The following is a 25,809-nucleotide window of genomic DNA, read 5'->3' on the forward strand; positions in this document are numbered from 1 at the left end:
CCTGACTCCATTTTAATGAGGTCTCTGTTTACCAATTTCACAGACTATTTCTTCTTTGTCTTGTCTCATTACTTGTTCCTACCCTTAATCATTTCACATAAGCTTTATGCCTCTAAATATCACTGATTACTATTCTATAGCTTTTAACATTCTTTGTTTACCCATTCACCCTCTTCTGTCTCAACTAATTATTCTCCAAATATTTCTTCTGCATTATTTCATTTGGTTTGTCTCCTCTCTGGGTATTTGGGGCCTTTTTTTTCTGTTTTAAGTTAATTAAAACAAAACCATTATAAAGTCCATGTTAATAAAGTGCAATTGAAATAACTATGCCATTAAAAACAATGAGACATATGGCATTATTACCAGCTGTGTGAGCTTAAGCAACTTACATTGATAAAATGTGGCTAATGGCATTTTATATAAATTCAAGGGGCTGCTTACCCAGAGACTAGCTTCAGGTTATCATTTATGATTTATTGACAGTCTTTGGATACAGTGGCTCTACTAGCTACGTATATACCTATTTTTAGTTTAATGAGCCCATAGTAATTTATTCTCTTTTAAAAGACGAAGACTAATTAGAACTTCAAGAAACCTTAAAGATCATCTAGTCTACTTTCTTTCCCCATATTTATATATAGCAGGGAGGGGGGTTAATTTAGAGTGGTTACTTCGTTTACCTGGCAAGAGGCTAAGCTTGTGTTACAGTCAGGTCTCTTGCTTCTTGGCTTGCTTCTACACTTAGGAGAAACTTAGCCAAATGTCCTGTTGAAAGTAAGATTCCCGATATCTATCATATTTGCCTGAAATTACCAGACTAATCAAGCTCTAAAATTTTATGTACTATGATTTCAAACCTCCATTTAAGACCACAGTTGGGTCAGCCTGCCTGCTAAATTTCAAACAAACCAGCACATCAAGTGAGCCAATCAATTTTCATCAGATACCTTCCTCCTTTTCTTAACAAGGGAAAATAAAATGGGACTCTTCTAACTATTTGATTAAGATAATTTAACAATACTGCCATTATAATACACATATACGTTGTGCTATGGGGCATTCAACTAAGGATAAGAGGCCAGGCCAATAAGAATACTGTTCAGAAGGCTACAGACCAGGGTGAATGGAGATAGCTGAAGAACGCTATGTACAATAAAATGAGTCCTTAGGATTTTGCTATTGTTTATTCTTCTCTTTTGTTCCTTTGTTTGTTTTTTGGCATAGCACTTACAGAACAACAAGAATAAACAAGGGAAACCCTTTGCTTTTTGACTCAGCATGGATAGTATTATATTAATAGGTGATAGAAAGAATACAGAATTAGTCCACTTTTTCTTTGTTTCAGTCTTCTCTAACATGGCAAATGATCTTCATGTTGGAAAGGTACAGAGTGGTGGGGTAGTATGATGTAATTAAAAAAAGAAAATGGTCCACGGAATTAACCAACATGAATTTGGATCCAGACTCTTCTCTCATGAGTTACATGATCTTGTACAATTTATTTGCTCTCAGCCTTGCTTCATGATATCAATAGTTCCATCCCCAGAGGGTTAGGAGTATTAAATGAAATAAGGTATGGAAGGCACTTTGACACAGTAACAGCTTAATAAATGGTAGGTAACAGGGGACAGAAGCCCAAAATAGGTAAGGAAACTGCTAAGAATTCTAAATTAGGCAATCTTTCAAGGCCTAGAAGAATCACATCCCAATATACTAAAATGATTTGTAAAAGCAATAACGATGTTGTTGCCAGTAACCTTTGAGAAGTCATGGAAAATAATAGATATGCCAGACTGTTGCCCCCATTTTCAAAAAAAGCGGAAAAGACGGATTCTCAAAATTTAGTAATTCCAAACAGCCAGTTAGATGTTTTAATCCCTAGGGACACTCCAGATGCATTAAGGATTATGAAACAGATATCCTATATGCAATTGTAAAAGGAAGTTGTGATTGTCAAAACCAGCATTTACTCAAAATCAAGTCATGCTGAAAACAACAAGATTCCCTCTTTTATTTTTGAAGGGGCCAAAAGACTAACCAGAGAAATGCTATAAACATAGTGTATTGGCATTTCAACAGGGAAAGTGACAAATGTTTTATGAATCTTTGATATGTTAATGTCCATTATGACTATCCAGAGGAAGCAACTGAATATGCTACTTTCTGAATTATTTGACCATGGAAGTCATTTTTTTTGGAGAGCACCTAGTAACACCTGAAAGAACTTGGGTTGTGCAGAACATTGTTGGGAAACACTAGTCTAGCCTAAAGCTGGACAGTAAGAGTCTGCACTGGTTAGGCAGCCTTTGGTACATTGTATTTGTTTCCAGACACCAATTTTTTAAAGGAACCCTGACCAACTAGAGCTTGTCCAAAGAAGGAGAGCAGCGTAATGGATTATATAAAGCTATATTGTAAAGGAAATAATTAGGAACCGTTATGGACTGAACGTTTGTACACTCCCCAAATCATATATTGAAATCTAGACCCCCAATGTGATGGTATTACGAGGGGAGGCCTTTGGGAAGTGATTAGGTCAGGAGGGTAGAGCCCTCTTGAAAGGGATTAGTGTTCATATACAACAGATCCCAGAGCGCTGTCTTGACCCTTCTGACACATAAGAATGCAGTGAGAAGACAGCTGTCTAAGAACCAGGAAATAAGCCCTCACCAGACACCGAATCTGCCAGTGCTTTGATCTTGAACTTCCCAGCTCCAGAAATAAATGTGAGAAATAAATACTTGTTGTTGAAGCCACCCAGTCTATGATATTCTTGTTGTAGTAGCCTGAATGGAGTGAGAACTATGAACTATGGAAGGGACACCTGTAGGAGTAGGGCTGTCCTAAGATCCAATTTCAAGTTTTTCAACGGGTGTTATATGGAGAAGGAATTAGACTCATTCTGTTTAGTTTAAGCAAGCAAAGAGAGGAACACTATGTAGGAGTTACAGGGAGGCAGATTTTGGCTGAATGGAAAGACTTTTGTGAGAGCACTGGTCCTGGGATTTGACAGACTAGAATTACATGCCCAGTCCTGCCACTTCCTCGTTAGGCATCCTTGAGCAAAGGACCCAACCTCCCAGAATCTCGGTTTTCCATCTGTAATATAGGGAAGCTTACAGAGGTACTGCAAAGTGAAAGTCCTATACTAAATTTGAAAAGATGCACACAGTTCCTGGCACATAGTAAATGCTCAATAAATGGAATTGTTAGAGGTATTAACAACAATTAGAGTTGCTCAATAATGAAAGAGATGAAGAACATCTGATAGTGGAGAACATCTCAAAAGAGGAAATGCTCAAGCACAATTTTAATCATTTAAAATAATTAAAAGCCTCCCGTGGGCAACACACAACGGAGAGAATAATCATGACTCAGTTCCTGTCTTTATGAGCTGGCAATCATGTGAAGCTGAGTAGGGATATTGAGGATAGGACAATGTGGACGTCACTCATACAGGGGGTTGCCAGGAGCTGTAGGTGGCTTGATGGCACATAACATAACAACAAACAATCACATGGGACTAGCAGGGGAGATAAGGCAACTATATTAATAGACCATAACACAAGGATGAATGCTGTCAAAGTTGTATGAGGCTCAGAAATTAAGAGCATGAGTGCTAATCCTTTTGAGGGAAACATGGAAGGCTTCAGGAAAGTGGCAGCACATGAAAAATGGGGAGCTTTTCAGTGAGTGGGGTAAGAGGGAAAGCCAGCCATTATAGAAGGAGGGACGACTACGAGGGGAGACTACATGCAGGAAGGCACGGGGATATATCCCGAGAAGCCGTACTTTGAAGGGGTGCAATGGTAAGCCTAAAGGAAAACAGAACAGAAGTCTGGATGACTTGGGAGGGCCACAGAATGAGACTTGGACTTAACTTGGGGAACAGTGAGGAGACAGTAAACATTTTGGAGAAGAGGAGTGACTTTATCAAAACTGTGCTTTAAAACACTGAACTTGGCAGAGACAATAAAATTGACCAGGATCTGTGTGACTCTAACTCAGGAGGGCCAGTAAGAAAAATAGCACTGCAGGTGAAAAAAAAAGAGAATCTCAATCAGGGTGGAAGCAACGGGAATGGAGACGAAATCCTTAATGAGACACACATGAACAGCAGACTCTGCTGGAGAAGATTTGACGAGTGAGGCAGTTTTCTCCGCAGGAGAAGACTATGTTTCAGTTAAAGGTAGGTTTTAGTAGGAACTTTTCAAGATAAGGTCAAGGAAATTTCTTCTCAGTAGAATAGCACACAGTAGTCCCCTACCAAATATTTGTTCCATAGACAAATACATGAATGAATGATTTGGATTAAGTTCTAAAGACAAGAGTGGAAGATGGTAAAAGAAGAACCCAAAAGCTTGAGAGAGTCAGTTGGAGGAAGGTGAGGCTGGTTGGACAGCAATGGGAGTTAAGAAGTAGCATAGCGGGGCCTAGAAGCTAGATTAGGAGTCAGCCAACTTGAGCCCATGGGCCAAATCCAGCCCACAACTCGTTTTTGTGCAGTCCATGAGTTAACAATAACTTTTACATTTTTAAATAATTGAAAAATATCAAAGAAGAGTAATATTTCATGACATGTGAAAATGATAGAAAACAATTTTGTGTCCATAAATAAAAGGATAACTTTTTCGTTGTTTTATTATTGCAGAAGGGACCAGCCTGCACCTTACAGGAGCAGTAACAATGTGCTAAGCACTTTATAAACGTTATCCACATAATTCTCACTACAACCCTAAGAGACATAATTCATTGTTCTCATTTTACTGATGAGCAAACTGAAGCTTACGTTGCAGCCAACGTCACACAGTTCATTAGTGGCAGAGGCAGAAATGACACCCACATCAATCTGCCTTTCCAGACTTCCCATTTTCCCCTGGGATTAAAGCACTGGCTTTAAGACCAGGGAGGCCAGGAAATGCTTATAAAAGAGGGTTGGGGAGTGTGCCAAATGCTTAGAGGGCAGTATTAGAACTGAGTCGGAGGAAGGGGATGGTTTATGTGACGACGCAGTTCTAAGGGATGTGTATGAATTAACTCATTTAATTCTCATAACTCCTCCACTAGTTGGATACTATTATTAAAAGTCCTGTGTTGGATAAGTCGTGGCCTTCTTAAAGACCACCTTCCAGGTAAAAGGCCCAGTGTATAGATACTTTTTAACACTTTGGGTCTTTTGATGGATGACACCCCTGGGCCTCCAAAGGCTCATCCAACCCTAAGTACCTATGATCCCCTGTTCAGAAGCATTTAGGGAAGGATTCCTATGGAATCCTTTTACCCCGTGTCCTGCATTCCTGCCCTAAGACTCCTCTGGAATCTCCCTCCTTTCCCCCATAGGCTTCTGAGACTTCCTAGCTCATAGTTCTCTGGTTCCTCCCTGATGCTTTCTCTAAAGAGACTGTCCTGAATCACAGCAAGTCCAAGTGCTGAGGGGTGGGGAGGCACGAAGCTCTTCCACAGAAAGCAGGGATGCAGAGGACAATCTTATGTCAAAGATTTCAGCAGCTGTAGATTTCTGAAAGTGGTATCTAGCCTTGTAGCCAGTGTGTTTATTCCTGCCTTTGTCACCTTTCACCCTTAAAGCAGCCACTTCTCACTTGGAACTGGCTCCTGGCAGCTGCTGTCCTAACAGGAAGTGATTAGAATGCGGTCTGTTTTCACAACTCTCTGAACTTCAGGAGTTTTAAAACAAGTTTCAGCAGTGGATTTACTGCCTTGCTTTATTCTCCCTCTTTCTTATAAAACAACTGTGTAGGGGTTAAAGTTTCAGCACAAAATCCTCCACAAAGACTGACTTAGTTACTCTCCTTACTTAGTAAAGTGACCAGCCCCTCCTGCATATTAAATTCAAAGCAAGCTTGGTTTTTTTTTTTTTGGATAGAAATTGGTGGGGGTGGGGAGAGAAAAGGAACTGGGAGGAGAAGGAAGGAGGGAAGTTAAACCTGTTTCCTTCCCTGTCTTTCTCACAAAAGCAAATATGGCATCTTCCATGAGGAGCTTGTTTTCTGACCACAGCAGATACGTTGATTGTTTTCGGAAGTTTCTCGACAATTCCACGGAACACCAGTGCATGCAGGAATTCATGGACAAGAAGCTGCCAGGCATAATAGCAAGGTAACAAAAAAGGACGTTTTTGTCAAAGGGACAAGCCTTGGGCTCGTTTGGTGCAGTGATGGATGGGGCGAGCCAGGGGCGCGGGCTGGGCGCGGGGATAAGAACGCGCTACCGAGAGGCTCGCTCGGCCCCCGCGCCCCCGCGCCCTCGCGCCCCCGCGCCCCTTCCCCTGCGGAGCTTTAGTTAGACCTTCGCTGCAAATGTTCAGAGGCGCAGATTCGTGCAGGATTTCCAGCTGCACCGAGATAAACGTTAACCATTGAAGGCACAAATCCACGTTCATTTGGGAGAAGATAAGATACAAATCTTTCAGCTCAGATTTTTCAGCTGCCCCTCCAAATTTTACATTTCAAAAACGTCCCAAACAGAGTCTAGTATTTTCATTAGAATCAAATATAAGTAATTGCCAAATACTGTTTGCCCCTGAGGTTTGAGAGGGTGCCTCTCAGTTCTCCTAACATCTATTTAAATTCATTTTCCTTATCCATTATTATAGTTATCACTCTCCAAAAAAAAGAAAAAATGTCGTTTCCTTTCAACTTAATATTAGCAAAAAAGCATTTTCCCATTATCAGTGAAACTCACTAGTTCCTATCCTTCTCTCGCAGACTCCTTTTTTTTGGTGATTAATGTGTTCAATTTGTGCCAGAGCCGATAAGCATTATAAGAGTAACAGATTCCACATGCTAAAGATAATCAAATCACCCATCTGGGGGTGGATTGCTGTAACATACTCTGTTTCAGGAAATAATGATGGAAAACTGGGAAGAAATGACTGTGGATCCAATTTGCAACAGCGAAGGAAACTGATATTTTTATCTTTTACTGGATTTCTCTATTGTAGGCCTAAATTCTTTCACCAGGACAGTACCTCTGCCTGACCAGAACAGGCATTCTTGGATGTATAAGGAATTCTGTTTCCTTTTCTATTTTTCATGGTTCAGTTTTTAAGTGTGATTTTTAAAAATAGAGTATTATAGAATATATTAATAAGTAATAGGATAGTTAAAAGTCAAAGCAGACAGCAAATACAGACAACTTCTTATCTAGGAACTAATTATAGTGTACTTCTTTGGGTCTTTTTGCTCATTTCTAAAATTAGAGGTAATGAGTTAATTTCTGAGTTATTTTGCAGTACTAGACTTCTGTGTTCATGTCTGTAGCTTATCCAGATCCTTGGTTTCCTTCAGCCATCAGTTTGGTTTGAAGAGGCACCATAGATGGATGTAACATAGTGAATGATGAGCCCTGTCTTCAAAGTGTATACAGTGTAATTGGAGATACTGAATATAGAGTTTATGAAAGACTGAAGAACTTCCAAAGGCATAACTAAGTTTGCATTATAGTGGTAATATATAATTAGGAATGATCTAAATCGAAGTATCATTCATTTGAAAAAGTACTATTTTCCTGAGGGTGATATTTGTAATGAGATTTAGCTGAAGGACCTTTAAAATAGCTGCTTAAAGTTGTTTATAAGTTATAAGTAGGCAACATGCCTGCTTCATTTTTCATTTATAATTTTTTTTAAAAAGCTAATGTTTCTAAAAAGCTTATAACGACAAAAATACTGGTTCCTTGCCCTACTCCCATCCCTGACTCCCACTTTCCAGAAGTGACCACTGTCAACATGCTAAAATCTTTTAGTTGTTTCTTAGGGAATTTTCTTTCCTAATTCTAAATAACACGTTATTCTTCTCCTTCTTAATTTTACTGTATTAAAAGAGCTAAATATACTTGCACATTTCCTTCCCTATCATATCAATATATTTATGTCAAAATTTTTGGCTATATAATTTGTTCATATCATTTTTCCTATGTACATATTATTCATAATTAAACAATGCATTATACTAACAATTACATTTCCTTTCATGTACGGATTTTTCCTTTTCCTAGAGTTAACTATTTTCTTGATTTTAGTTTCTTTTCTTAGTTTTCTATATACTTAACCATTATTTATACACCAAACATAAGTATTAATTTCCTCTCAATATATTCCAAGTGACCAAGTAATCTGTAATATTTTCCCCAAAAGAACATCTTTTCTGAAGCTCTCTGTTCTTTTATTCCAACCTGAAGTGACTGGCTTTTGGCCTGCTATACAACTACTAATGAGGGAATTTATTTCACTTTCTGGAAATTCTCTTCTCTTCTCTCCAGTATTGGATTCCCTGATTCTGGATCTCATGCCATTCTTTTCTTGGTTTCCTTAGTCTTTTTCTTTTTCTTCAGCTAATCCTTTAAGAGCGTCCCAAGAAGAGTGCATGGGAGGTAAACTTTTCGAGACTTTGTGTGTTTAAAGATGTCTTCACTCCATGCTCATGTTTGTTAGATAGTTTGGGTATAAAACTCTATCCTGAAATGATGTTATATCAGAAATTCAAAGGTAATTTTTCATTGTCTTTTATTTAGCTACTAGAGTTACTGTAGAGAAATCCAATGCCCTTCAAATTCCTCATCTTCGGCTTGTGACATTTTTGTTGTTATTTTGCTTTTGTTTTCTCTACTTAGAAGCTTTCAGGATCTTCTCTTGTATCAAGTATTCGGAAATTTTTAGATAATGAGTTGTGGTGTGGGTCTTTTTCACCCATTTACGTGTGTAGTCCCTGGGCCATTTCAATCAAGATTCAGATCCCTCAGTTCAGGGAAACTTTGCTATTGTTTAATCATTCCTCCCCTCTGTTTTTCTCCTTCTGGAACTTCTAGTCATCAAACACCAGACCTCTAGAACTGATTCTCTAATTTTCTTATATTTCCAGTTTTCTACAATTTTATCTCTCAGCCCCTTTTTATTTTTTGCTATTATATTTTTAATTTACAAGAATGTCCTTTTTTTTTATACCATCCTGTTCATCTTTCACAGATGTAATACCCTCTCTTATCTATTATAAAATTTTCCTCTGCTCTCTATATGTCTCTGCTGAGTTCCCTTTTTCTCTTTCTTTTGGTCTCTGTCTCTCACTGTAGTAATTGGATATGGACTCAGCCATATGCTAGGGAATTCTCAGATTCTCTGTTTCCCCAGGGAGGAATCCTTCAGTGATATCTCTGGCTGTGGAGAGGGGATGGTGTAAGTTACAGTAAATAGCTATAAATAGTTGTTGGTTGTTGTTGCATGTAATGGATTTAGATGCTTGCCTGGAAAATAGTAAGTTTTCAGTAATTGTTAGTTATCACTGTAATATGTGAAATGGGATAATAATAATACCTGTTACAGGGGTTGTGAGGATTCAGAGTTAATTCATGTAAATCACATAGTTGTGCCTGGAATAATAATGATTGCTAATATATGTTGAGTGCTTGTCATGTGCAGACACATTTCTAAGAGATTTACATGAATTAAATCATTTAATCCTCACAACACCTCCATAAAAAATACGATTTCAGTCCTATAAGGTAAGTGGTATTATTATCCTGTTTCATAGGTAATAAAGATGTAGGGAAGTTAAACTACTTGCCCAAGGTAACATATAAGGAAGGTGAGATTTCAGTCTGGGTCCTTTCCTGCATAGCCTCATTGTGGTACCCACAGATATAAGCATTTTTAAGAATTAACCAAGAGGATAGATAGGGACGAGTGTATTAGGATGCATGAGCTGGAAGATAATTAGAACCAAGGAAGGCAATTCATTCATAGGTGTCCTTGACTCCTTCCAATTTCCTTAAGAACCTTGCTTCCACCTGTCTTCATCCTATTAGTCTGTGTAGGCTCTTTTACTTCAGCTGCAAAACAGGCTCATTTACCATCCCAAAGCCCAAACAAATACCATTCTTTCAGTTCATGTTCACCTCTAGCCATCATTCCTTTCTCTGCTCACTCATTCATCCTATTTCAATGATCTCTAGATCTTCCTCTTTAACAAGTTCACTTTGAATCCCACAGCTATCTGACTTCTGCTTTCAATCTTCTTTTAAAACTGCTGTTATGAAAAAGATATTCATATTGCCAAATTCAATGCATATTTTTCCTTTTTTATTTTTTAGTAGTACATTGCCACCTGTGACACTACTGATGGCTTTCTCCTCCTGTAATTGTCCTATCATCCATCTAATTGTCCTACCATCTCTCTGAGCTTTACCATTTTCCTCTACTTTGAATATTCCACATAATCCAGTGACTTTTAAAAGTTGGCATTACATCATCATCCACCACTCTTCTAACAATGTGCCATATCCTTGGGTGGTGGAATCTACTTTCCTAGTTTTGACCATTACTTTATGACAGTAATTCTCCAGAATACATCATTGATCCTGACCTCTGTCTCACCCAGCTTAAATCTTGCCTATCTAAATGTCTGTTGAATTCAGATTTCTCAAAAACAGAAAACAAAAAAAAAGAAAAAAAAAACCCTGACGAAACATAAATTTGCCGCTAAACTATATTCTCCAGCTTCCTTTTTGGCACCACACTTAATTAAGTCATCAAAGCTGGAGACTGGGCAATCACTGTGCACTCGTTGTTTTTCTGACCCCTTTACATCATCTAAAGCAAGTCCCACTGTTGCTTCCCATCGCATCAGTTCCACTCTATTTCTAGTCCTAGAGCTATAATGCTGGGCTTTATTATCTCAGATTCCAAATTGAGAGCAAAGTAGTGTCTTATTCATTTTTATATCCTCAATGCCTAGGATGGGCATATAATAAATGTTTAATAAACCTTTGTTTGTTGAAAGGAAGTTAGCCAGAAGGAAGGATGGAAGGCAGATATCCTGGAGATAGTGGGAATCCCCTTAGCTTTCCCCCCACCTACAATGAATGTCTGATGATATCACTAGACTCAAAGGCCTACTTTTTCTTTTTTTTACATTTAATATTTTCTTTTCTTTTTTAATTGAGGTAACATTGGTTTATAACATTATATAAATTTCAGGTGCATATTATTATATTTCGATTTCTGTGTAGACCACATCATGTTCACCACCTAAAGACTAATTACCATCCGTCATGGTACACATGTGCCCAGTCACCCCTTCCCGCCCCCTGCTTCCCCTCTGGTAACCACCAATCTAATCTTTATGTGTTTATTTGTTGTTGTTGTTATGAGTGAGATCGTATCCTGTTTGACTTTGTCCATCTGACTTATTTCTCTTAGCATACTACTTTTTCTATTCTTGTTCTCCAAACAATCTCTAAACCAATGGTTTTCCTACCTCTGAGAAGTTTATAATGCTGTTTCTAAAAGTCTCCCAGTTAAAGACTGTTAATGAATGGAACCTATATTTCTACAGGTTGCTCAAGACAACAATATAACCACTGAAATGATTGGGACCTTTCATGTTGGCCTAGTTTTTGTTCACTGTAATTTCAGTCTCTTCTCTTCAACTAAACCTGATAATCAGATTTTACAAAGCACCTAACACATTTTTCTTAAACTACATGCATTTGTTTTTGCAGGATTGGAGACAAAAAGTCAGAAATTAAGATTCTAAGCATTGGCGGAGGTGCAGGTATGAATAACACATTTTAAAAATTTGTATTTCACTCCAAACATCATGTTGTTTGATGGCTATATTGTTCATTCTTTAAGAAAGCTATTTTCCTTTGCTGTTGGAAAAGATTAGCTTATTAAAAGTAAGGGCAATACCACTTCAACTAAGATGAATGCCCCTGTAGATTTATAGGATTTGGGACTTCAGCCTTCATTACTATCTGTAATGTGGATAAGATGTGGCTTTCTTTTTTATAAATAGAGAAACATATAGGACATGTTTGGATAACTTTTATCCAAAATGATTTAACTGTTCACAGAAAAGGAAAATTTCGTAATACATTCCTTAAGCTTGCTCCGCTTAAAGTGTGGTCCATGGACTGGTTGCTGGTTTGCAAGCTGTTACTGGTCCACAAGGAGATAAGAAGCATGCCCTGGACTGTAAATCAACACACAGCTCCCTTCACTGAAAAAGTACTGTTGTGGGGAAAATATGCTTAATGACATAGACTCTTGTGACCCCACTCTTTGAGTTGCACTGGCCTAAACCATCCCCTTCCTCTGCTCCAGTTTCAATACTGCCCTCTAAGCATTTGACACACTCCCAAACACCCTTTCATAAGCTTTTCCTGGCCTCACTGCTCTTAGAGCCTGTGCTTTGAGCCCAGGGGAAAATGGGAAGTCTGGAAAGGCAGATTGATGTGGGTGCCATTTCTGCCTCTGCCACTAATGAACTGTGTGACGTTGGCTGCAACATAAGCTTTAGTTTGCTCATCAGTAAAATGGGAAAAATGAGTTATATCTCATAGGGTTGTAGTGAGAATTATATTGATGTTTATAAGGTGCTTAGCACATTGTTATTGCTCCTGTAAGGTGCAAGCTGGTCCCTTCTGCAAAAATGAAACAAAAAAGTTCATCTTCAGACTTTGCCTCATATCAAATTCCTGAGTAGTGTTTGCTTTATTTTTTAAGTTGCTAGTAATTTGGAGGTCTGAGTTAATATATTAATATATAAAATATAGTCATATATATTATATTATGTATGTATATATTTATACATATCTTTATTTATTTATTGTTTTCTTTTGAAACAATGACTGAGTGATAGCTTAGTATTGGTTACCACTTGATAAGTGGACACTCCATTACCACTTGTTACACAGTGCCAAGTGGTAACCTCTTGAGTGCTCCAGTGCCACATGAATGAGTGAATTGTGGCACATATTAAAACAAAGGTGGCGCTGGCCTGATGGCGCAGAGGTTAAGTTAGCACATTCCGCTTTGGTGGCCTGGGGTTCACCGGTTCAGATCCTGGGTGTGGACCCATGTATCACTTGTCAAGCCATGCTGTGGTACACATCCCACATATAAAGTAGAGGAAGATGGGCACGGATGGTAGCTCAGGGCTAATCTTCCTCAAATAAATAAATAAATAAATAAAACCAAAGGTAACCAAGAGCTCTCTAATAGAATGGGACAGCTAGTTTTTGATGTCATTATTTGTTCAGTTTTTAATAAAATACACTGTGATATAATGTAATAAGGACTAACTCTTAAAATCATTTTACTTTATTATCATCTTTCACCAAGGACACAAAAACCAATAAGAACAAATAATAAAGGATATTGTCATGAATGATCTTAGAGAGAGTGTTTAAGCTGAAATACTCTATTATTGCTTACCGATATTTTGAGTCCTAAGGACTCTAAGAGTGGTGAACTGCACAGAGTGTCCTGTTAATTCATTTAACCAAGACAGTCATTTCTAGTGTGTTTTGCATATGAGTTTCAGGCAAGCAACAGGCAATGAGACTATCATTTGATAGTGTCACTTGTGCTTGGACAAGAAGAGAAGCCCTACAAGGAAAAGTAATTAAAAATAATCTTTATCATGGCCAAGTTAATTGACCTTTTAATATAAAGTTAATTGAATTTCTAATGTAAATTTATACAGATGCTTATAAGCTATCTAGAGCAAGGAACATTTGGCCTACACAGTGATTCCTTACATAAAGGTGCACATAGGAGCCAGTACAGAGAACTTATCAAAACAAAGGGGGCAACACTTGCAGTTCTTCGGATTGAGCACTAACATTGTATTAATAACTGGCTCTGCCTTGAGGTGAATATGGGTACCCTCTAAGGTCACTCTTCATGAGAAATTGATCAGAAATATAAGAACTCCAAGAGAAATTCAGGCTATAGATACTTTGCTTTCACTGCTCAAGTAAACTACATGAAATCAAGAGCAATACATTTAAAATCCCTAGGTCTAGATGGCCCTGGCATGAAAGAGCAGTGTTTGGGAAGAGAGGACTCCACACGCAGTTTGAGTGCTCGTATCCCAACTAGGAGATGCTCACCTGATAACCTGTCATTGCCTAACTGCAAACACTGGGCAGAAGAACAATATATTGCAATACAGTGAGGAACTTCCTGTCCTTACCTTAGAGCAATGGTCTCCCCACATGTTCCACAATCTACAGTGTGCCTGAGATGTTTTTGCATTATTCTGCGGCTTGAATATCCTTCCAGATCAGTCACTGAACGCCAGTCTCTGGCAAACAAGGCCATTGGCCCTGTCTGGTACATTGTGCCCAGCTCCCATAATGCATCTTACAGGGGTCTACTTTGGCCTTAGCGTACAGGCCCCTCTTGTTTCACTTCCTAGATGTTCTCTTGGTTGCCCAGACACCTGCAGATCAATCATATTCTGCATATCTTTGGTGCAAATATTCTCTCTGCATTCATAATGGTGCTCCCACTTCTCCCCACCACAATGGAAAAACATACCAAAAGCAATCAAACTAAAAACCCCCTAAATAAAACTGTTGCTTTCATATCACTTGATGCTTATGTTCTTTGAGAGCCTATTTGATTTTCTTTTCAGAAACATGAGCAGGGGGTGCATACGCACCCTTTTCTGTTTTCTGCCTTTTTTCTATAGAGGTTAGTGTTTCTGTGGAGAGAGGTTCCACAGTTTAAGAGAGAATCTAAGGTTTTGGAGAAGGGTGTTTGGCAACTCAGTTCAGAAGCCAAACAAATATTAGGGCTCGGAGTAGTTCAAAAGAAAGGGAGTCGATGGCAAACTTTTTGATGTTGTCTTTAAGCAATCTACCACCTCAGTAAAATACAGTCAGTCAGCAGCACTGTTACCCACAGACTATATGTTTACTGTTAGGAAAATGTATGAAATAAATGTTATATGAACCTGAGAAAAGCGAGAGAGGAAATCAGGAGAAAAACAAATCACAAACGGAAATACAGACCACGTAGCTTTTACAAAGCCCAAATTGGGCAGTGTAAAGCCGCGTGTGTATGTGCATGAGTTTGTGTGCTTTAATGCAACACAGTGAGCAGCCAGGATTGCTTTATTCAAGGTATTCATATCATGTTCATTTCAGCAATTGTTTTTAGATATTGAGAGCAATTGCATTGTATTCTAAATCTCACAGAATATGCTTTTTGGTCCACCTTCAACAATGATGCTTCCTAAAATTAAACCACCCAATGGAGCTTCATTATTATTCAACTTTTAATGAGTGTTGTCTTTATGCTAGATGGTACATGGAGAAAAAGAAACCCATATTCTTTTTGGTAAGGGAGAATGCTATTAATTTACAGTACATACATTTATGCCTGGAAAAAGGTTTCAGAAGGCAGTAATGGCAATGTGTTCTCCTTGCTCTGGGCTTTGCTTAAAGGAAAATCATTCTATCTGCTGCATTGTTTAGTTCTCATGTTCAAATGCCAGAAAGTTTTGTAAGGGTTAGACAGGACTATAACTCAAATAATCTCATTTTGTCAGCTTTTTTATTAGCCTGTTGTGTACCAACTCAATTGCCACACCATATATAATATAATAGTATATATGCTTGTAGATAATATTTTTTAATCCACTGAAGCAACTCACATATGAAATACAGGTGGTATGAATCCTCTTATAACATTTTTTTGGCAATGATTTTGATGACATATGTTGAGAGCAGTTATGTGGTTTTCCTGTTCTGTAACATATAGACACCAGCATTCCTACAGAGATTAAAAAACAAAAGCGAGTTTAGAGACCAACACCCTCATTTTACAAATAAGAGACCTGAGAACCATGAAGGCAGAACAAGACCCAGGTGTCTGGACCTTAGTCCGGTACAACAAATTATACTAAGCAGCTATAGAAGTTAATTATTGACTTGGCAAAGGAGAGATTAGGTACTTAGTAATGACCAGCTATTTGAACAGTCTTATTTTATCAGATTATTAATCTTGTCTCCTTTCATAAGCGACATATTAAGGTGACACTGAAGTTTAATCTTCTAAGTTGGTTGGATAGAAGTGGAACAAATGTAATTAGGGCAAGAACTGGAAGAATCAATGTGTCAGCTTTAGAAGCCAGGAGGTAATAAGACACAAAAGTTAATGTGTTCCAGTGGTCTAGAGTAAGACAAAAGTCTGTATCAGCAAATTAGGAATGATTGGGGAAATACTGGGAATTGGTGGATTTTTTTTTGTCCAGAAAAAAAGAATGTGAATGAGTTTATAGCCTTCTTCAGATATTTCCTGTTGAACAAACTACAGAATGGTTGAATTGGGCCAAAGGTTGAGAGATTTCTTGGTTCAGTATTAGAATTTACTAATGATCAAACCTGTTCAGAAATGGAAGCACACATCTTGGGAGATAGTTTATTCTGTCACTCTAGGAGGGCCAGCATAAGCTGGAAAAACACTTTTCAGGCACGCAATAGAAGGGACTCAGGCACTGATTTCTTGGGTGTTTGGGCCATTAAAAGTACTTTCAGTCCCGAAAATTTATGGTTTTATGAGTAACCTTCTAGAAAGAAGTAGGCATTTCTCCAGAGTGGTGTGGCTAACACCATGTTGACTATATTGAGGAAGTGTAATTTAAATGGGATTTCTGGATAGATGAACACTTTTTAATCTGTATTCTAATTGCTTATAACTTGAAATGAGTAAGAACTATTGTACTCAAGCGCAGCATGCTAGCAGGTACTTCATTACTAGAAGGATATGGACTCTGGTGATTCACTAATCTACAGGCTTTAGGACTGTCTACTTCAGGTAACCATAGTTTTGGGCCTCAGAAATAAAGTATTGTTAAAGGCATTTATAACCATATTATTAAAAAAAAAAAAAAACTATTCCTCATATATAATTTTACCAAAATAGTTTCCCCCATTATATTGTATTTAAAACTTTCAGTAAACATGGAAGTATTTTTAAAGACAAATACATTGCTGATTTGAGAGAACTAACATAATGCTGCAACATTGGAACCTTTGTCATTAAAACCAGAGTAAACAAGATTGTTTTGGCTAATTCAATAAGCCTTGAAACAAGAAAACAGGGGATAATGAGCAGAGTGAAGACAAAGCTACCATTATTTGCAGATTAAATGACTGCATACTTAGAAAAGCCTATAAACTCAGTTGTGCAGCCTTAGAATTAATAAGAATGCAGTAATGGCCTGATATAAGTAAAATAGGTAAATAGCAATATGGTAGATCCACATTCTTTTTTTGTTAACATTTGAGTGTTTTTCATTCACAGTTTTGATTATTTACAAGGTACTTGAAAGCCCTGGCATGTGGTTGTCTATAATTTTGCTGAAGGTCAAATTTGTATCTCGCCAGTTCTTGTGCTAGGGTGGGATGCGGACTCTTAATTATTGAATAAGCTTCCACTTAACATACACTATTAAATAAAACTTCGCTATTTAATATACATACACGTGCAACCCTGGCGTAGGGGGTCTGTTGTCATCTTCATTTTATAGATGGTGAACCTAATCACATGTGCCACAAGGGGTTTGGGGGTTATGGAGATTGGGGTCAATACCCAGGGTCTTCTGTCACTTTGTCTCTATTAATATCAGCAAATTGATAGAAATGAAAAAAATATTTGATTAGTTAGCTAATAAGATATTTAATACAAAATATAAGAAACTTATTTGAAGAAAAGTTCAAATTTTTACTGAGAACAATTTGAGAAGGTTTAAAAACCCAAAATGCAATATAGATGAGGTTACAGAGATATGGAAGCTTTCATGTACAAAAGGTAAGGATATGAAATGAAACAAAGTTTTCCTAAAAGCAATGTGGCATTATGTTTCAGTAACAGTTCCTATCTTCATCTAATACACAAAGGCCTGGTCATGCTGATTGTAAAAATATTGACATACTGGCTAAATAGCCACTCCCCTGCTGTCTCATCACAGCTCCAGCTGCTGCTTCAGCCCCTCCTCCTGGACTCCCGGATATCCCCCACCTCCCACTCTGTACCCCTGCCCACCCCCCACCAAGAGCGCCATCAATTGGACTGGTCTTGGACCCCCATGGGGCCTCTAGGAACATGCTACAGTTCTTCAGCCTGCATCTTTTCTCAGCACCTGGCACCCTTGTCCTTAGGCCTGTTTTTTGTTTTGTTTTGTTTTTTGTTTTTAATATCACTAAAGAGCAAGGGTCCAATTCTAACCATTAAATCTGGTTCTCGGAATTAACCTGAAAAAATTAAGATTTTGCACAAAAATTCATGATTTATTATCAGGCTGTTCTTAACAGAAAAAAATTTAAAACTAACTATATATAAAAATATATTTCCATATATAAATATATATTCATATATATTTCCACATATATATGTATACATTTACATATACTTTATATAAATGTATACTTTTATTTTATTTATATTTATAAAAGATAATAACCAGTTATACCCATTTTAAAAACTATAGTGTCACCACTACAAAATTCAAACAAATTTTGATATATTCACGGTTTAACTCTCAAGTGAGAACATTAAAATAATCCATATACACAATGATCTCACCTGGGTAGACTAAAGAAAATTATTTACTTGAGAGAAAAAAAAACGGAAGAGCTTAGGAGGAAATAAACCAAAACGTTAACTTTTGTTTTCTCTAGTAGTAGATACTTTCTACTTTATACCTTTATCTGTTTCAAGTTTTCTACAGTGTTTATTTTATAGCCAGGAATAGGAACAATAAAACCAGTTAAAACTATAATTTTACAGTTAATGAGAGATGACGGTAGAGAGTAGACTCCCTGACCTCTGACAGCTCCTTCAGCTATTTGGCTGACGCCCAGAGCATTGTTCCGGCACATATGTTTTCATGACAATTTTCCTTCGGCCATTTTTGACTCACGTAATAGTATTTATGCCTGTACAGATACTTTAAGAACAATTTCACGTGTGTTGTAGCTTAGCAGAGCTTTTTTTCAGAGCCTATAGACTCTCCCATGCCTGCTCCGAGTACGTGAGCCATGATGATGAGAGTGAGGGTGATGATCAAGAGGACAGTGGTTGTCCACTGTTCTTCGAGGTACTTGATGTTTTCCGTTGATGATTTCTTGCTTGTTATTCCACAAGGACAGCAGGCTCTCAGACTCTATTCACAGTAGGGTATGAAGGACTGATAATTTTCCTCAGCAACATTTGGTGTTTCAACCACTATTAACGTGGCAGGCAAATGGAGTGAAGCTCAGATGAGAGACCCTGAAGGTTATTTGAGAACGCGTGCGCCAGAGCCAGAGCGCGCATGAGTGAGCGCATGCGCACTCATATTGATGACGTCACACCAACTACATGATTCTCTTGGACTACCCTTGCCACGTCAAGTAGTTTCATTTTATAATCCTGTGTTTGGGCATGGAGAAGGTAGGAGAAAGTTAGCACTTCATTAAGGGTAACGCAATGTAACTTTTAAACATTACAACATTGTATGTGTAGAATTTACTTCTCTTTCTAGGTATGTGCTGAAGTAGCAGTCAAGTATCTGTTTAAAATTTATAAATTAAAAGTTAACGCAGGATTCAGTCTTTTCTGAGTTGTCTATCAAATTCTCTACACTTCAGTGTTCAGTACCCTTTGTGGCATTGTCTCGAAGTTTGTATTTCATGGAACATTTTGGTAATGTGGCTTTTCTTAGGCCTCTTGCAGTTGCAAAGCATTTAGGCAGTATTGTTCCTGGGCCAAGAGCCAGAAGACACAGGAAAGCAAATGGCAATGCCCTTTTGACTCAGAATGTATATGTGTAATCCCTTTCCTGAGGCCCTACACCTTTTTTAATATTCTACTCTCATCTTTCCATACTGACAGAACCGCCTCGATACTGAGGCACCCAGGGGAAAAGAGAGAGAGAGAAGGAGAGAAGAAAAGAAGTGATCTTGTCAAGAATCTTCTCTCTTTCTCGCTGCAGCCCCAAATCAGATTATACTTGCTCTGGTTGCAAACCATAGCTGAAATTATTTTTCATCTCTAAGCACAGAGTTATCTGGTCAATTTTTCTCCCTAGAAACAATTTTTTTGTGCCTGATATTCTAGTAGAGGGAACAAGAAAGATAATAATCTTAATGCAACATGTAATAGAATAAAGTTTTTCCTGCTGATAATCTAAAGAATTCACATATATTTTGATGTGAGAAATGAAGCAAGAATAGATGGAAATCAAAGGGCAGGAGATACAGCCACAGTCTTTAATTCTCCATTTTCTTGACCTGCAGTTTTTCTCATTTGAGGAAGCCCCAGGGCTCTCAAATTGGGATTTGTGTTTCACTTGATGTCAGAAGGACAAGCCATCACGAATACATGAGGAGTGCTCTTCCAAGTTGTCATTTTCATATGGAGCTGCCCATTTAGAAAGGCGAATATTCATTTCCCTCATTCCCAGTCTCCTTCAGACTTCCCTTAAATGTCAACTTTTTTATGAAGTGGACTTGACCACCCAATTGAAAATTGCAAAGCCCTCCATCCATGGTGTCCCCTCGCTCTTTTTTGCCTTGGTTTCCTCCATAGGACTTATCAGCGTCCATGAAGGTGGGATATTTTTGTCTGTTTTATTCATTGCTGTGTTTCCAGTGATTAGAAACTTGCATTTAGTAGGTGTCCAAAAATATTTGTTAGATTAATGTATCATACCTTCAATTTATTGAGCAATTACTATATATCATGTACTCTGGTAAATTATCTCCATATAATGCCTCTAACCCTCTAACCTTTAAAATGACCCTGTAGCATAGACCATATTATCCTTAATTTACAGATATGCAATTTAAAGGGCAGAGATATTAACAAATTTGCATAAGATAATTCTGGTGAATACTAAATTTGAGTTCAGTTTCCTCTCTCTCTAGCCTCTAACTTTTCCTTTTCATATATTTTTTTTCCATTTTCAATTGGATGACCTTAGATTTCAAGCAAAAATGTACCATTCCCCTGCCATCTTATTAAATATATCCTTGAAGTTCAGGGAGTGGAGAAAATTTGTCTAGAAGATCAGATCTCCCCCTTTTCTTTGTTTTTGACTTTTTATAAATTCTACTGTCAGAGGTTTCAATTATATGTCCCTCTTTAAATATAGGCATGATGCATTTAAAATATGGCTTGGATGAAAGCAAAGATATTATAACCACAAAAATATCGGACTGTAAAATTAAGTAAAACACTCAACACAGCCCAGAGAGGAGACATGAGATGTAAACCTATAGTTGTGGCTGATTTGAGGGACAAGGTGGTACAAAGGAAAGAGACTTGCAAGGAAGGAGATTTTTTAAAATTTAATTTTCAGGGGCCAGCCTGGTGGCGCAGCGGTTAAGTTCACACGTTCTGCTTTGGTGGCCCGAGTTTTGCCGATTCCAATCCCAGGTGCACACCTATGCACCAATCCTCAAGCCATGCTGTGGCAGGCGTCCCACATATAAAGAAGAAGAAGATGAGCATGGATGTTAGCTCAGGGCCAGTCTTCCTCAGCAAAAAGAGGAGGATTGGCAGCAGATGTTAGCTCAGGGCTAATCTTCCTCAAAAAAAATAAAATAAAATAAAATTTAATTTTCATTTAACTTTCCAAATCAAAAAGTCAGCATATCCTGTTTGAAAGAAAATAACACAGGAGGGAACAAAATAGAAAAAAAACCTCACAATCCAGCCTAATAGAAAACAATTTTTGGTTAAAATAAAATTTATTACCTTTTGGGGCTGGCCCCGTGGCCGAGTGGTTAAGTTTGCGTGCTCCGCTGCAGGCAGCCCAGTGTTTCGATGGTTCGAATCCTGGGCGCGGACATGGCACTGCTCATCAAACCATGCTGAGGCAGCGTCCCACATGCCACAACTAAAAGGACCCACAACGAAGAATATACAACTATGTACTGGGGGGCTTTGGGGAGAAAAAGGAAAAAAATAAAATCTTTAAAAAAAAATTATTATCTTTTGAAGTAATTTATGGCCAGATAACTTCCAAAAATTCACTAATCAATATTTTTCAATGAAAGTTGTTTTTTGTCCTTTATATGCTGTAGTAACCTAAACGATCTATGTACTGTATATTATAGAAGAGGGATCACAGAGGAACTAAGCTTGGTTGAAGACGTGTTATTTTCCAGGCACATTACTAGGCACATCATATATGTTATCACATTTTATTCTCATAACTTTATGGGGCTTCATTTCAAAATGAAGATGCTGAAGTTCAGATATTTTGAGGCTCAGATGGTTTAAAATGTGCATCATCAGGTATAGATGGTGGAACTAAGATCTAAGCCCAGGTCTAGTTTTCCCTAAATCCCACAGACTTTCCCTCATATTATAAAACCTCAGCCACCATATCGTGCAGGACCTGCCCAATTGCTTATAATTATGTTAGAGAAAGTTTTAGAGTCTTATGTGGTCCAAAACCTGGCAGAGAGCTAACAGAAGGATACACAGATAGCCCAAGCGTTCTCTCTTCCCCAACGTGTTCTCTGCTCTCTGCCCTGGGCTCACTCTCACCTCTTCTCTCACTACAGCCAGTGACTTTGTACCTTCATTGTTTCTGTACAGGATTCCATCACGACAGTGTGATGATTTATTGCACTAAATGTGGTACCTGTCTCCCTTTACCAATCTGTACATTTTTTCTTTTGTTTTATATTTTGTGTGATATCTGTTACTCATTGCATGCTTTTGTTCACTACTCTACTCTGAAGATTCCCCTATATCGCTAGGTGTGCATCTGCTCTGTGGATTCTGGCAGGTAGAGAATCCTGAGTGCTGTGCATCCACCACAACTTTTCTGTCCTACAGTTTGTCTCCATCCTCCTTTCATCACAAGTAAAGCTTTAGTGAACTTCACAATACAGTATCTCCTTATAAAGCTGTGTGAGAATTTCTTTGGATTACATATATTTCCAAATCCAGAACTCCTGGGTCATGGATATATTCGATTTGAATTAAGTATTTCCAAATTAGTCTCCATAATGGCTGCACAGTCTACATTCTGACCAGTCTCAGTGAAATTTTCTCTATCTGAATATCCCTGGCAGCACTTAGGAATTTTCCAGCTTTCTGCCTTTTTATCAGTCCAATAAGCATAAAGTGATATCTTATTGCAATTTTAATTTTCCTCTCTCTGATTACTGAGTTTGAGCAATTTTTAATATGCCTATTAACTTTAAAAAAATATATCTCTATAAACCCAATACTTCGGACATTTCCTGGCATATAATAGATCCTTAGTAAATACATGATTGAAAGCAAAGCATTGTAGCATGCAAAATTCTCAAAGTAGCCTTTGGCTTAATCAACTAAATTTTCTTTTGGTGAGGAAGATTGGCCCTGAGCTAACATCTGTTGCCAATCTTCCTCTTTTTGCTTGAGAAAGACTGTTGCTGAGCTAACATCTATGCCAATTTTCCTCTGTTTTGCCTGTGGGACACTGTCTCAGCATGGCTTGAGGAGTGGTGTGTAGGTCCACACCCAGGATCCAAACCTGTGAAGCCTGGGTCGCCGAAGCGGAGTGTGTGAACTTAACCACTACACCACCAGGCGGGCCCCTAATCAATTGGTTTTTGATACTTTCTTCATGTTATCCCCAAGTCTGAACAACAAATAATTATTCCAACTAAGTTTTTGAGCACAATCACTATATTAACCAGTTGTCTGATTTTATGACTAAAGATAGTTCATAATTTTGATATAGAAAAATTAAAATAAAGAAATCTACAAAAACAAATTTAAGAAAATAAGTTATTGGTACAGCTACTGTGGAAAACAGTATGGAGATTTCTCAAAAAATTAAAAATAGAAGTACTAGGGCCCAGCCTGGTGGCATAGTAGTTGAGTTTGTGCACTCTGCTTGGTGGCCCAGGGTTCAAGGGTTTGGATCCTGGGAGCAGACCTACACACTGCTCATCAAGCCATGCTGTGACGGCATCCCACATACAAAATGGAGGAAGATTGGCACAGATGTTAGCTCAGGGATAATCTTCCTAACGAAAAATAAACAAAAAGAACTACCGTATGATCCAGCAATTCCATCTCAGGGTGTTTATCTGGAGGAAATGAAATCACTATCTCAAAGAGATATCTGCTCCTCCATGTTCATTGCAGCGTGATTTATAATGGCCAAGACATGGAAACAACCTAAGTGTCTGTCAACAGATGAGTGGATAAAAATACACAGCCACACACACACACACGCAATATTATTCAGCCATAAAAAGAAGGAAATCCTTCCATTTATGACACGATGGGTGAACCTTGAGGGCAAGTGAAATAAGTCCGTCAGAGAAAGAGAAATACTGTATGATCTCACTTCTGTGTGGAATCTAAAAAAGCCAAACTCACAGAAACAGCAGATTGGTGGTTACCAGGGGCTGAGGGTTGGGGGAAAGGAAGAGATGTTGATCAAAGGGTACAAACTTCCAGTTATTAGGTGAATAAGTTCTAGGGATTTAATGTGGTAACTATAGATAATAATACTATATTGTATATTTGTAAGTCACCACCACCACAAAAATGGTAATTATGTGAGGTGATGGATACGTTAACTAACTTTATTGTGGTAATATTTCACAATATGTATGTGTATCAAATCATCACATTGTATACCTTAAACTTACACAATGTTAATATGTCAGTTAGATCTCAGTAAAGCTGTATGGTATAAGGAGTGAATGTGAGTTATACCTTCCCATTTTATAGGTGAGGAAATGAAGTCAGGAGATGTTTAATTGTGCTATTCAAGTTATGAGGAATTGTGGTAGCCTGATAGGGAAAAATGAAAAGAGCTGGGCCATTTGACTAGGGTTGGCGTGAGTTCATTAAAATCATTATGAGATTAATAAAAGATTTGATATCCCAACAATCATGCCATGAGGGTCTATATTCTGTCTCTCAATAGTAGCAAACAAAGATTATCGTTTTACAATAACAAGCAGAGCAGTTTAAGATAGAAGAGACCTCACAGGTAAGACTGTCAGTTTCTCACTGTCTCCCTCCAATGTGCACAGACAAAATGGGTGTGTGGTAGAGGGGTGCCACAGCAGCCCCAAAAACATGGGTGAAGAATTTATAAAGCCCCTCCAACTCCATCCGTTAACTGCCCTGGGATCTTGGAGGGCAGACACATATATCCATCATTAATTCAAGTGGAAATGTATGCTCAGCTTAAAGACATGGCGCCCGAATAGGTTTTCACAGTGTGCCAGCTCAGAGTGGGGCTGGCAGGGCTTTTGCTAGGAATTTCCTTCCGGCTTCTCTTCACATCCTGCCCTTTAAACATGCTTTTGTATCACTGCAGACCACCTAGAAAACCTAGTTTTCCATGTTATGCCTCCCTTCTTTATAGATACTTTTTTCTTCTAGTCATCCAAGTAGCTATTTTACTGGGAGCTGTCAGTCTGTCGGTCTGTCAGTCTATCCATACATTCATGCATCCATCTAACCAATTATCTATCTTTTTTTAAGCAACAAAAGTTTCATTTTAGCCTCCTTTACTGGTACACTCATCCAAAAGAGAAAGTCTCCAACTCAGAAGATCATCCCTTTAAGTCACCAGATAAAGATATCTATGATCTAAGTTCTGGTCACATTCTTCAATGTACTAACATTTACTATAAAATAGCCGGGCCTCATAAAATCAAATATATATGATTTTATAAAATCAAATACATGCATCCCATATATGAGAGAACAATTTCTGTACTATAAAGGATACCTTATTTAAAGATGTTTAATTAGAAACTTAGTGGTAAAGAAGGTTCTAACCTTAAAAAGTAATTATTGTGGAGAGTTTAAATAATTACAATAAGCTAAATGCCGAATTGTTGATAATGTGAGTTGTTCCATATTTGGCTGTAAATGTCTCAGGATAGTCATTTGCATAAAAGAGAATAGCCAGAATAAGTTTAGCCTTACACCCATTTCATAGCAGAGAGGATTTTGCGATGGTGGGGGGGGGGGGGCGT

At 38.0% G+C, this 25,809-nt stretch overlaps 1 protein-coding gene across 1 annotated transcript in view; it reads left to right on the top strand.

The window, feature by feature from the left end:
- Positions 1-5,917: 5,917 nt before the first annotated feature.
- The window catches only part of LOC124233807 (histamine N-methyltransferase), a 40,662-nt gene continuing 20,770 nt past the window's right edge, over positions 5,918-25,809 (top strand). Inside the window, exons 1-2 of the mRNA XM_046651026.1 lie at positions 5,918-6,120; positions 11,518-11,570. Of these exons, the coding sequence (XP_046506982.1) occupies positions 5,984-6,120; positions 11,518-11,570 (190 nt within the window). The 5' untranslated portion in view covers positions 5,918-5,983. The remainder of the gene's footprint in view (positions 6,121-11,517; positions 11,571-25,809) is intronic.

Source organism: Equus quagga, unplaced genomic scaffold (assembly GCF_021613505.1).
Source record: "Equus quagga isolate Etosha38 unplaced genomic scaffold, UCLA_HA_Equagga_1.0 251_RagTag, whole genome shotgun sequence".
NCBI lineage: Eukaryota > Metazoa > Chordata > Mammalia > Perissodactyla > Equidae > Equus > Equus quagga.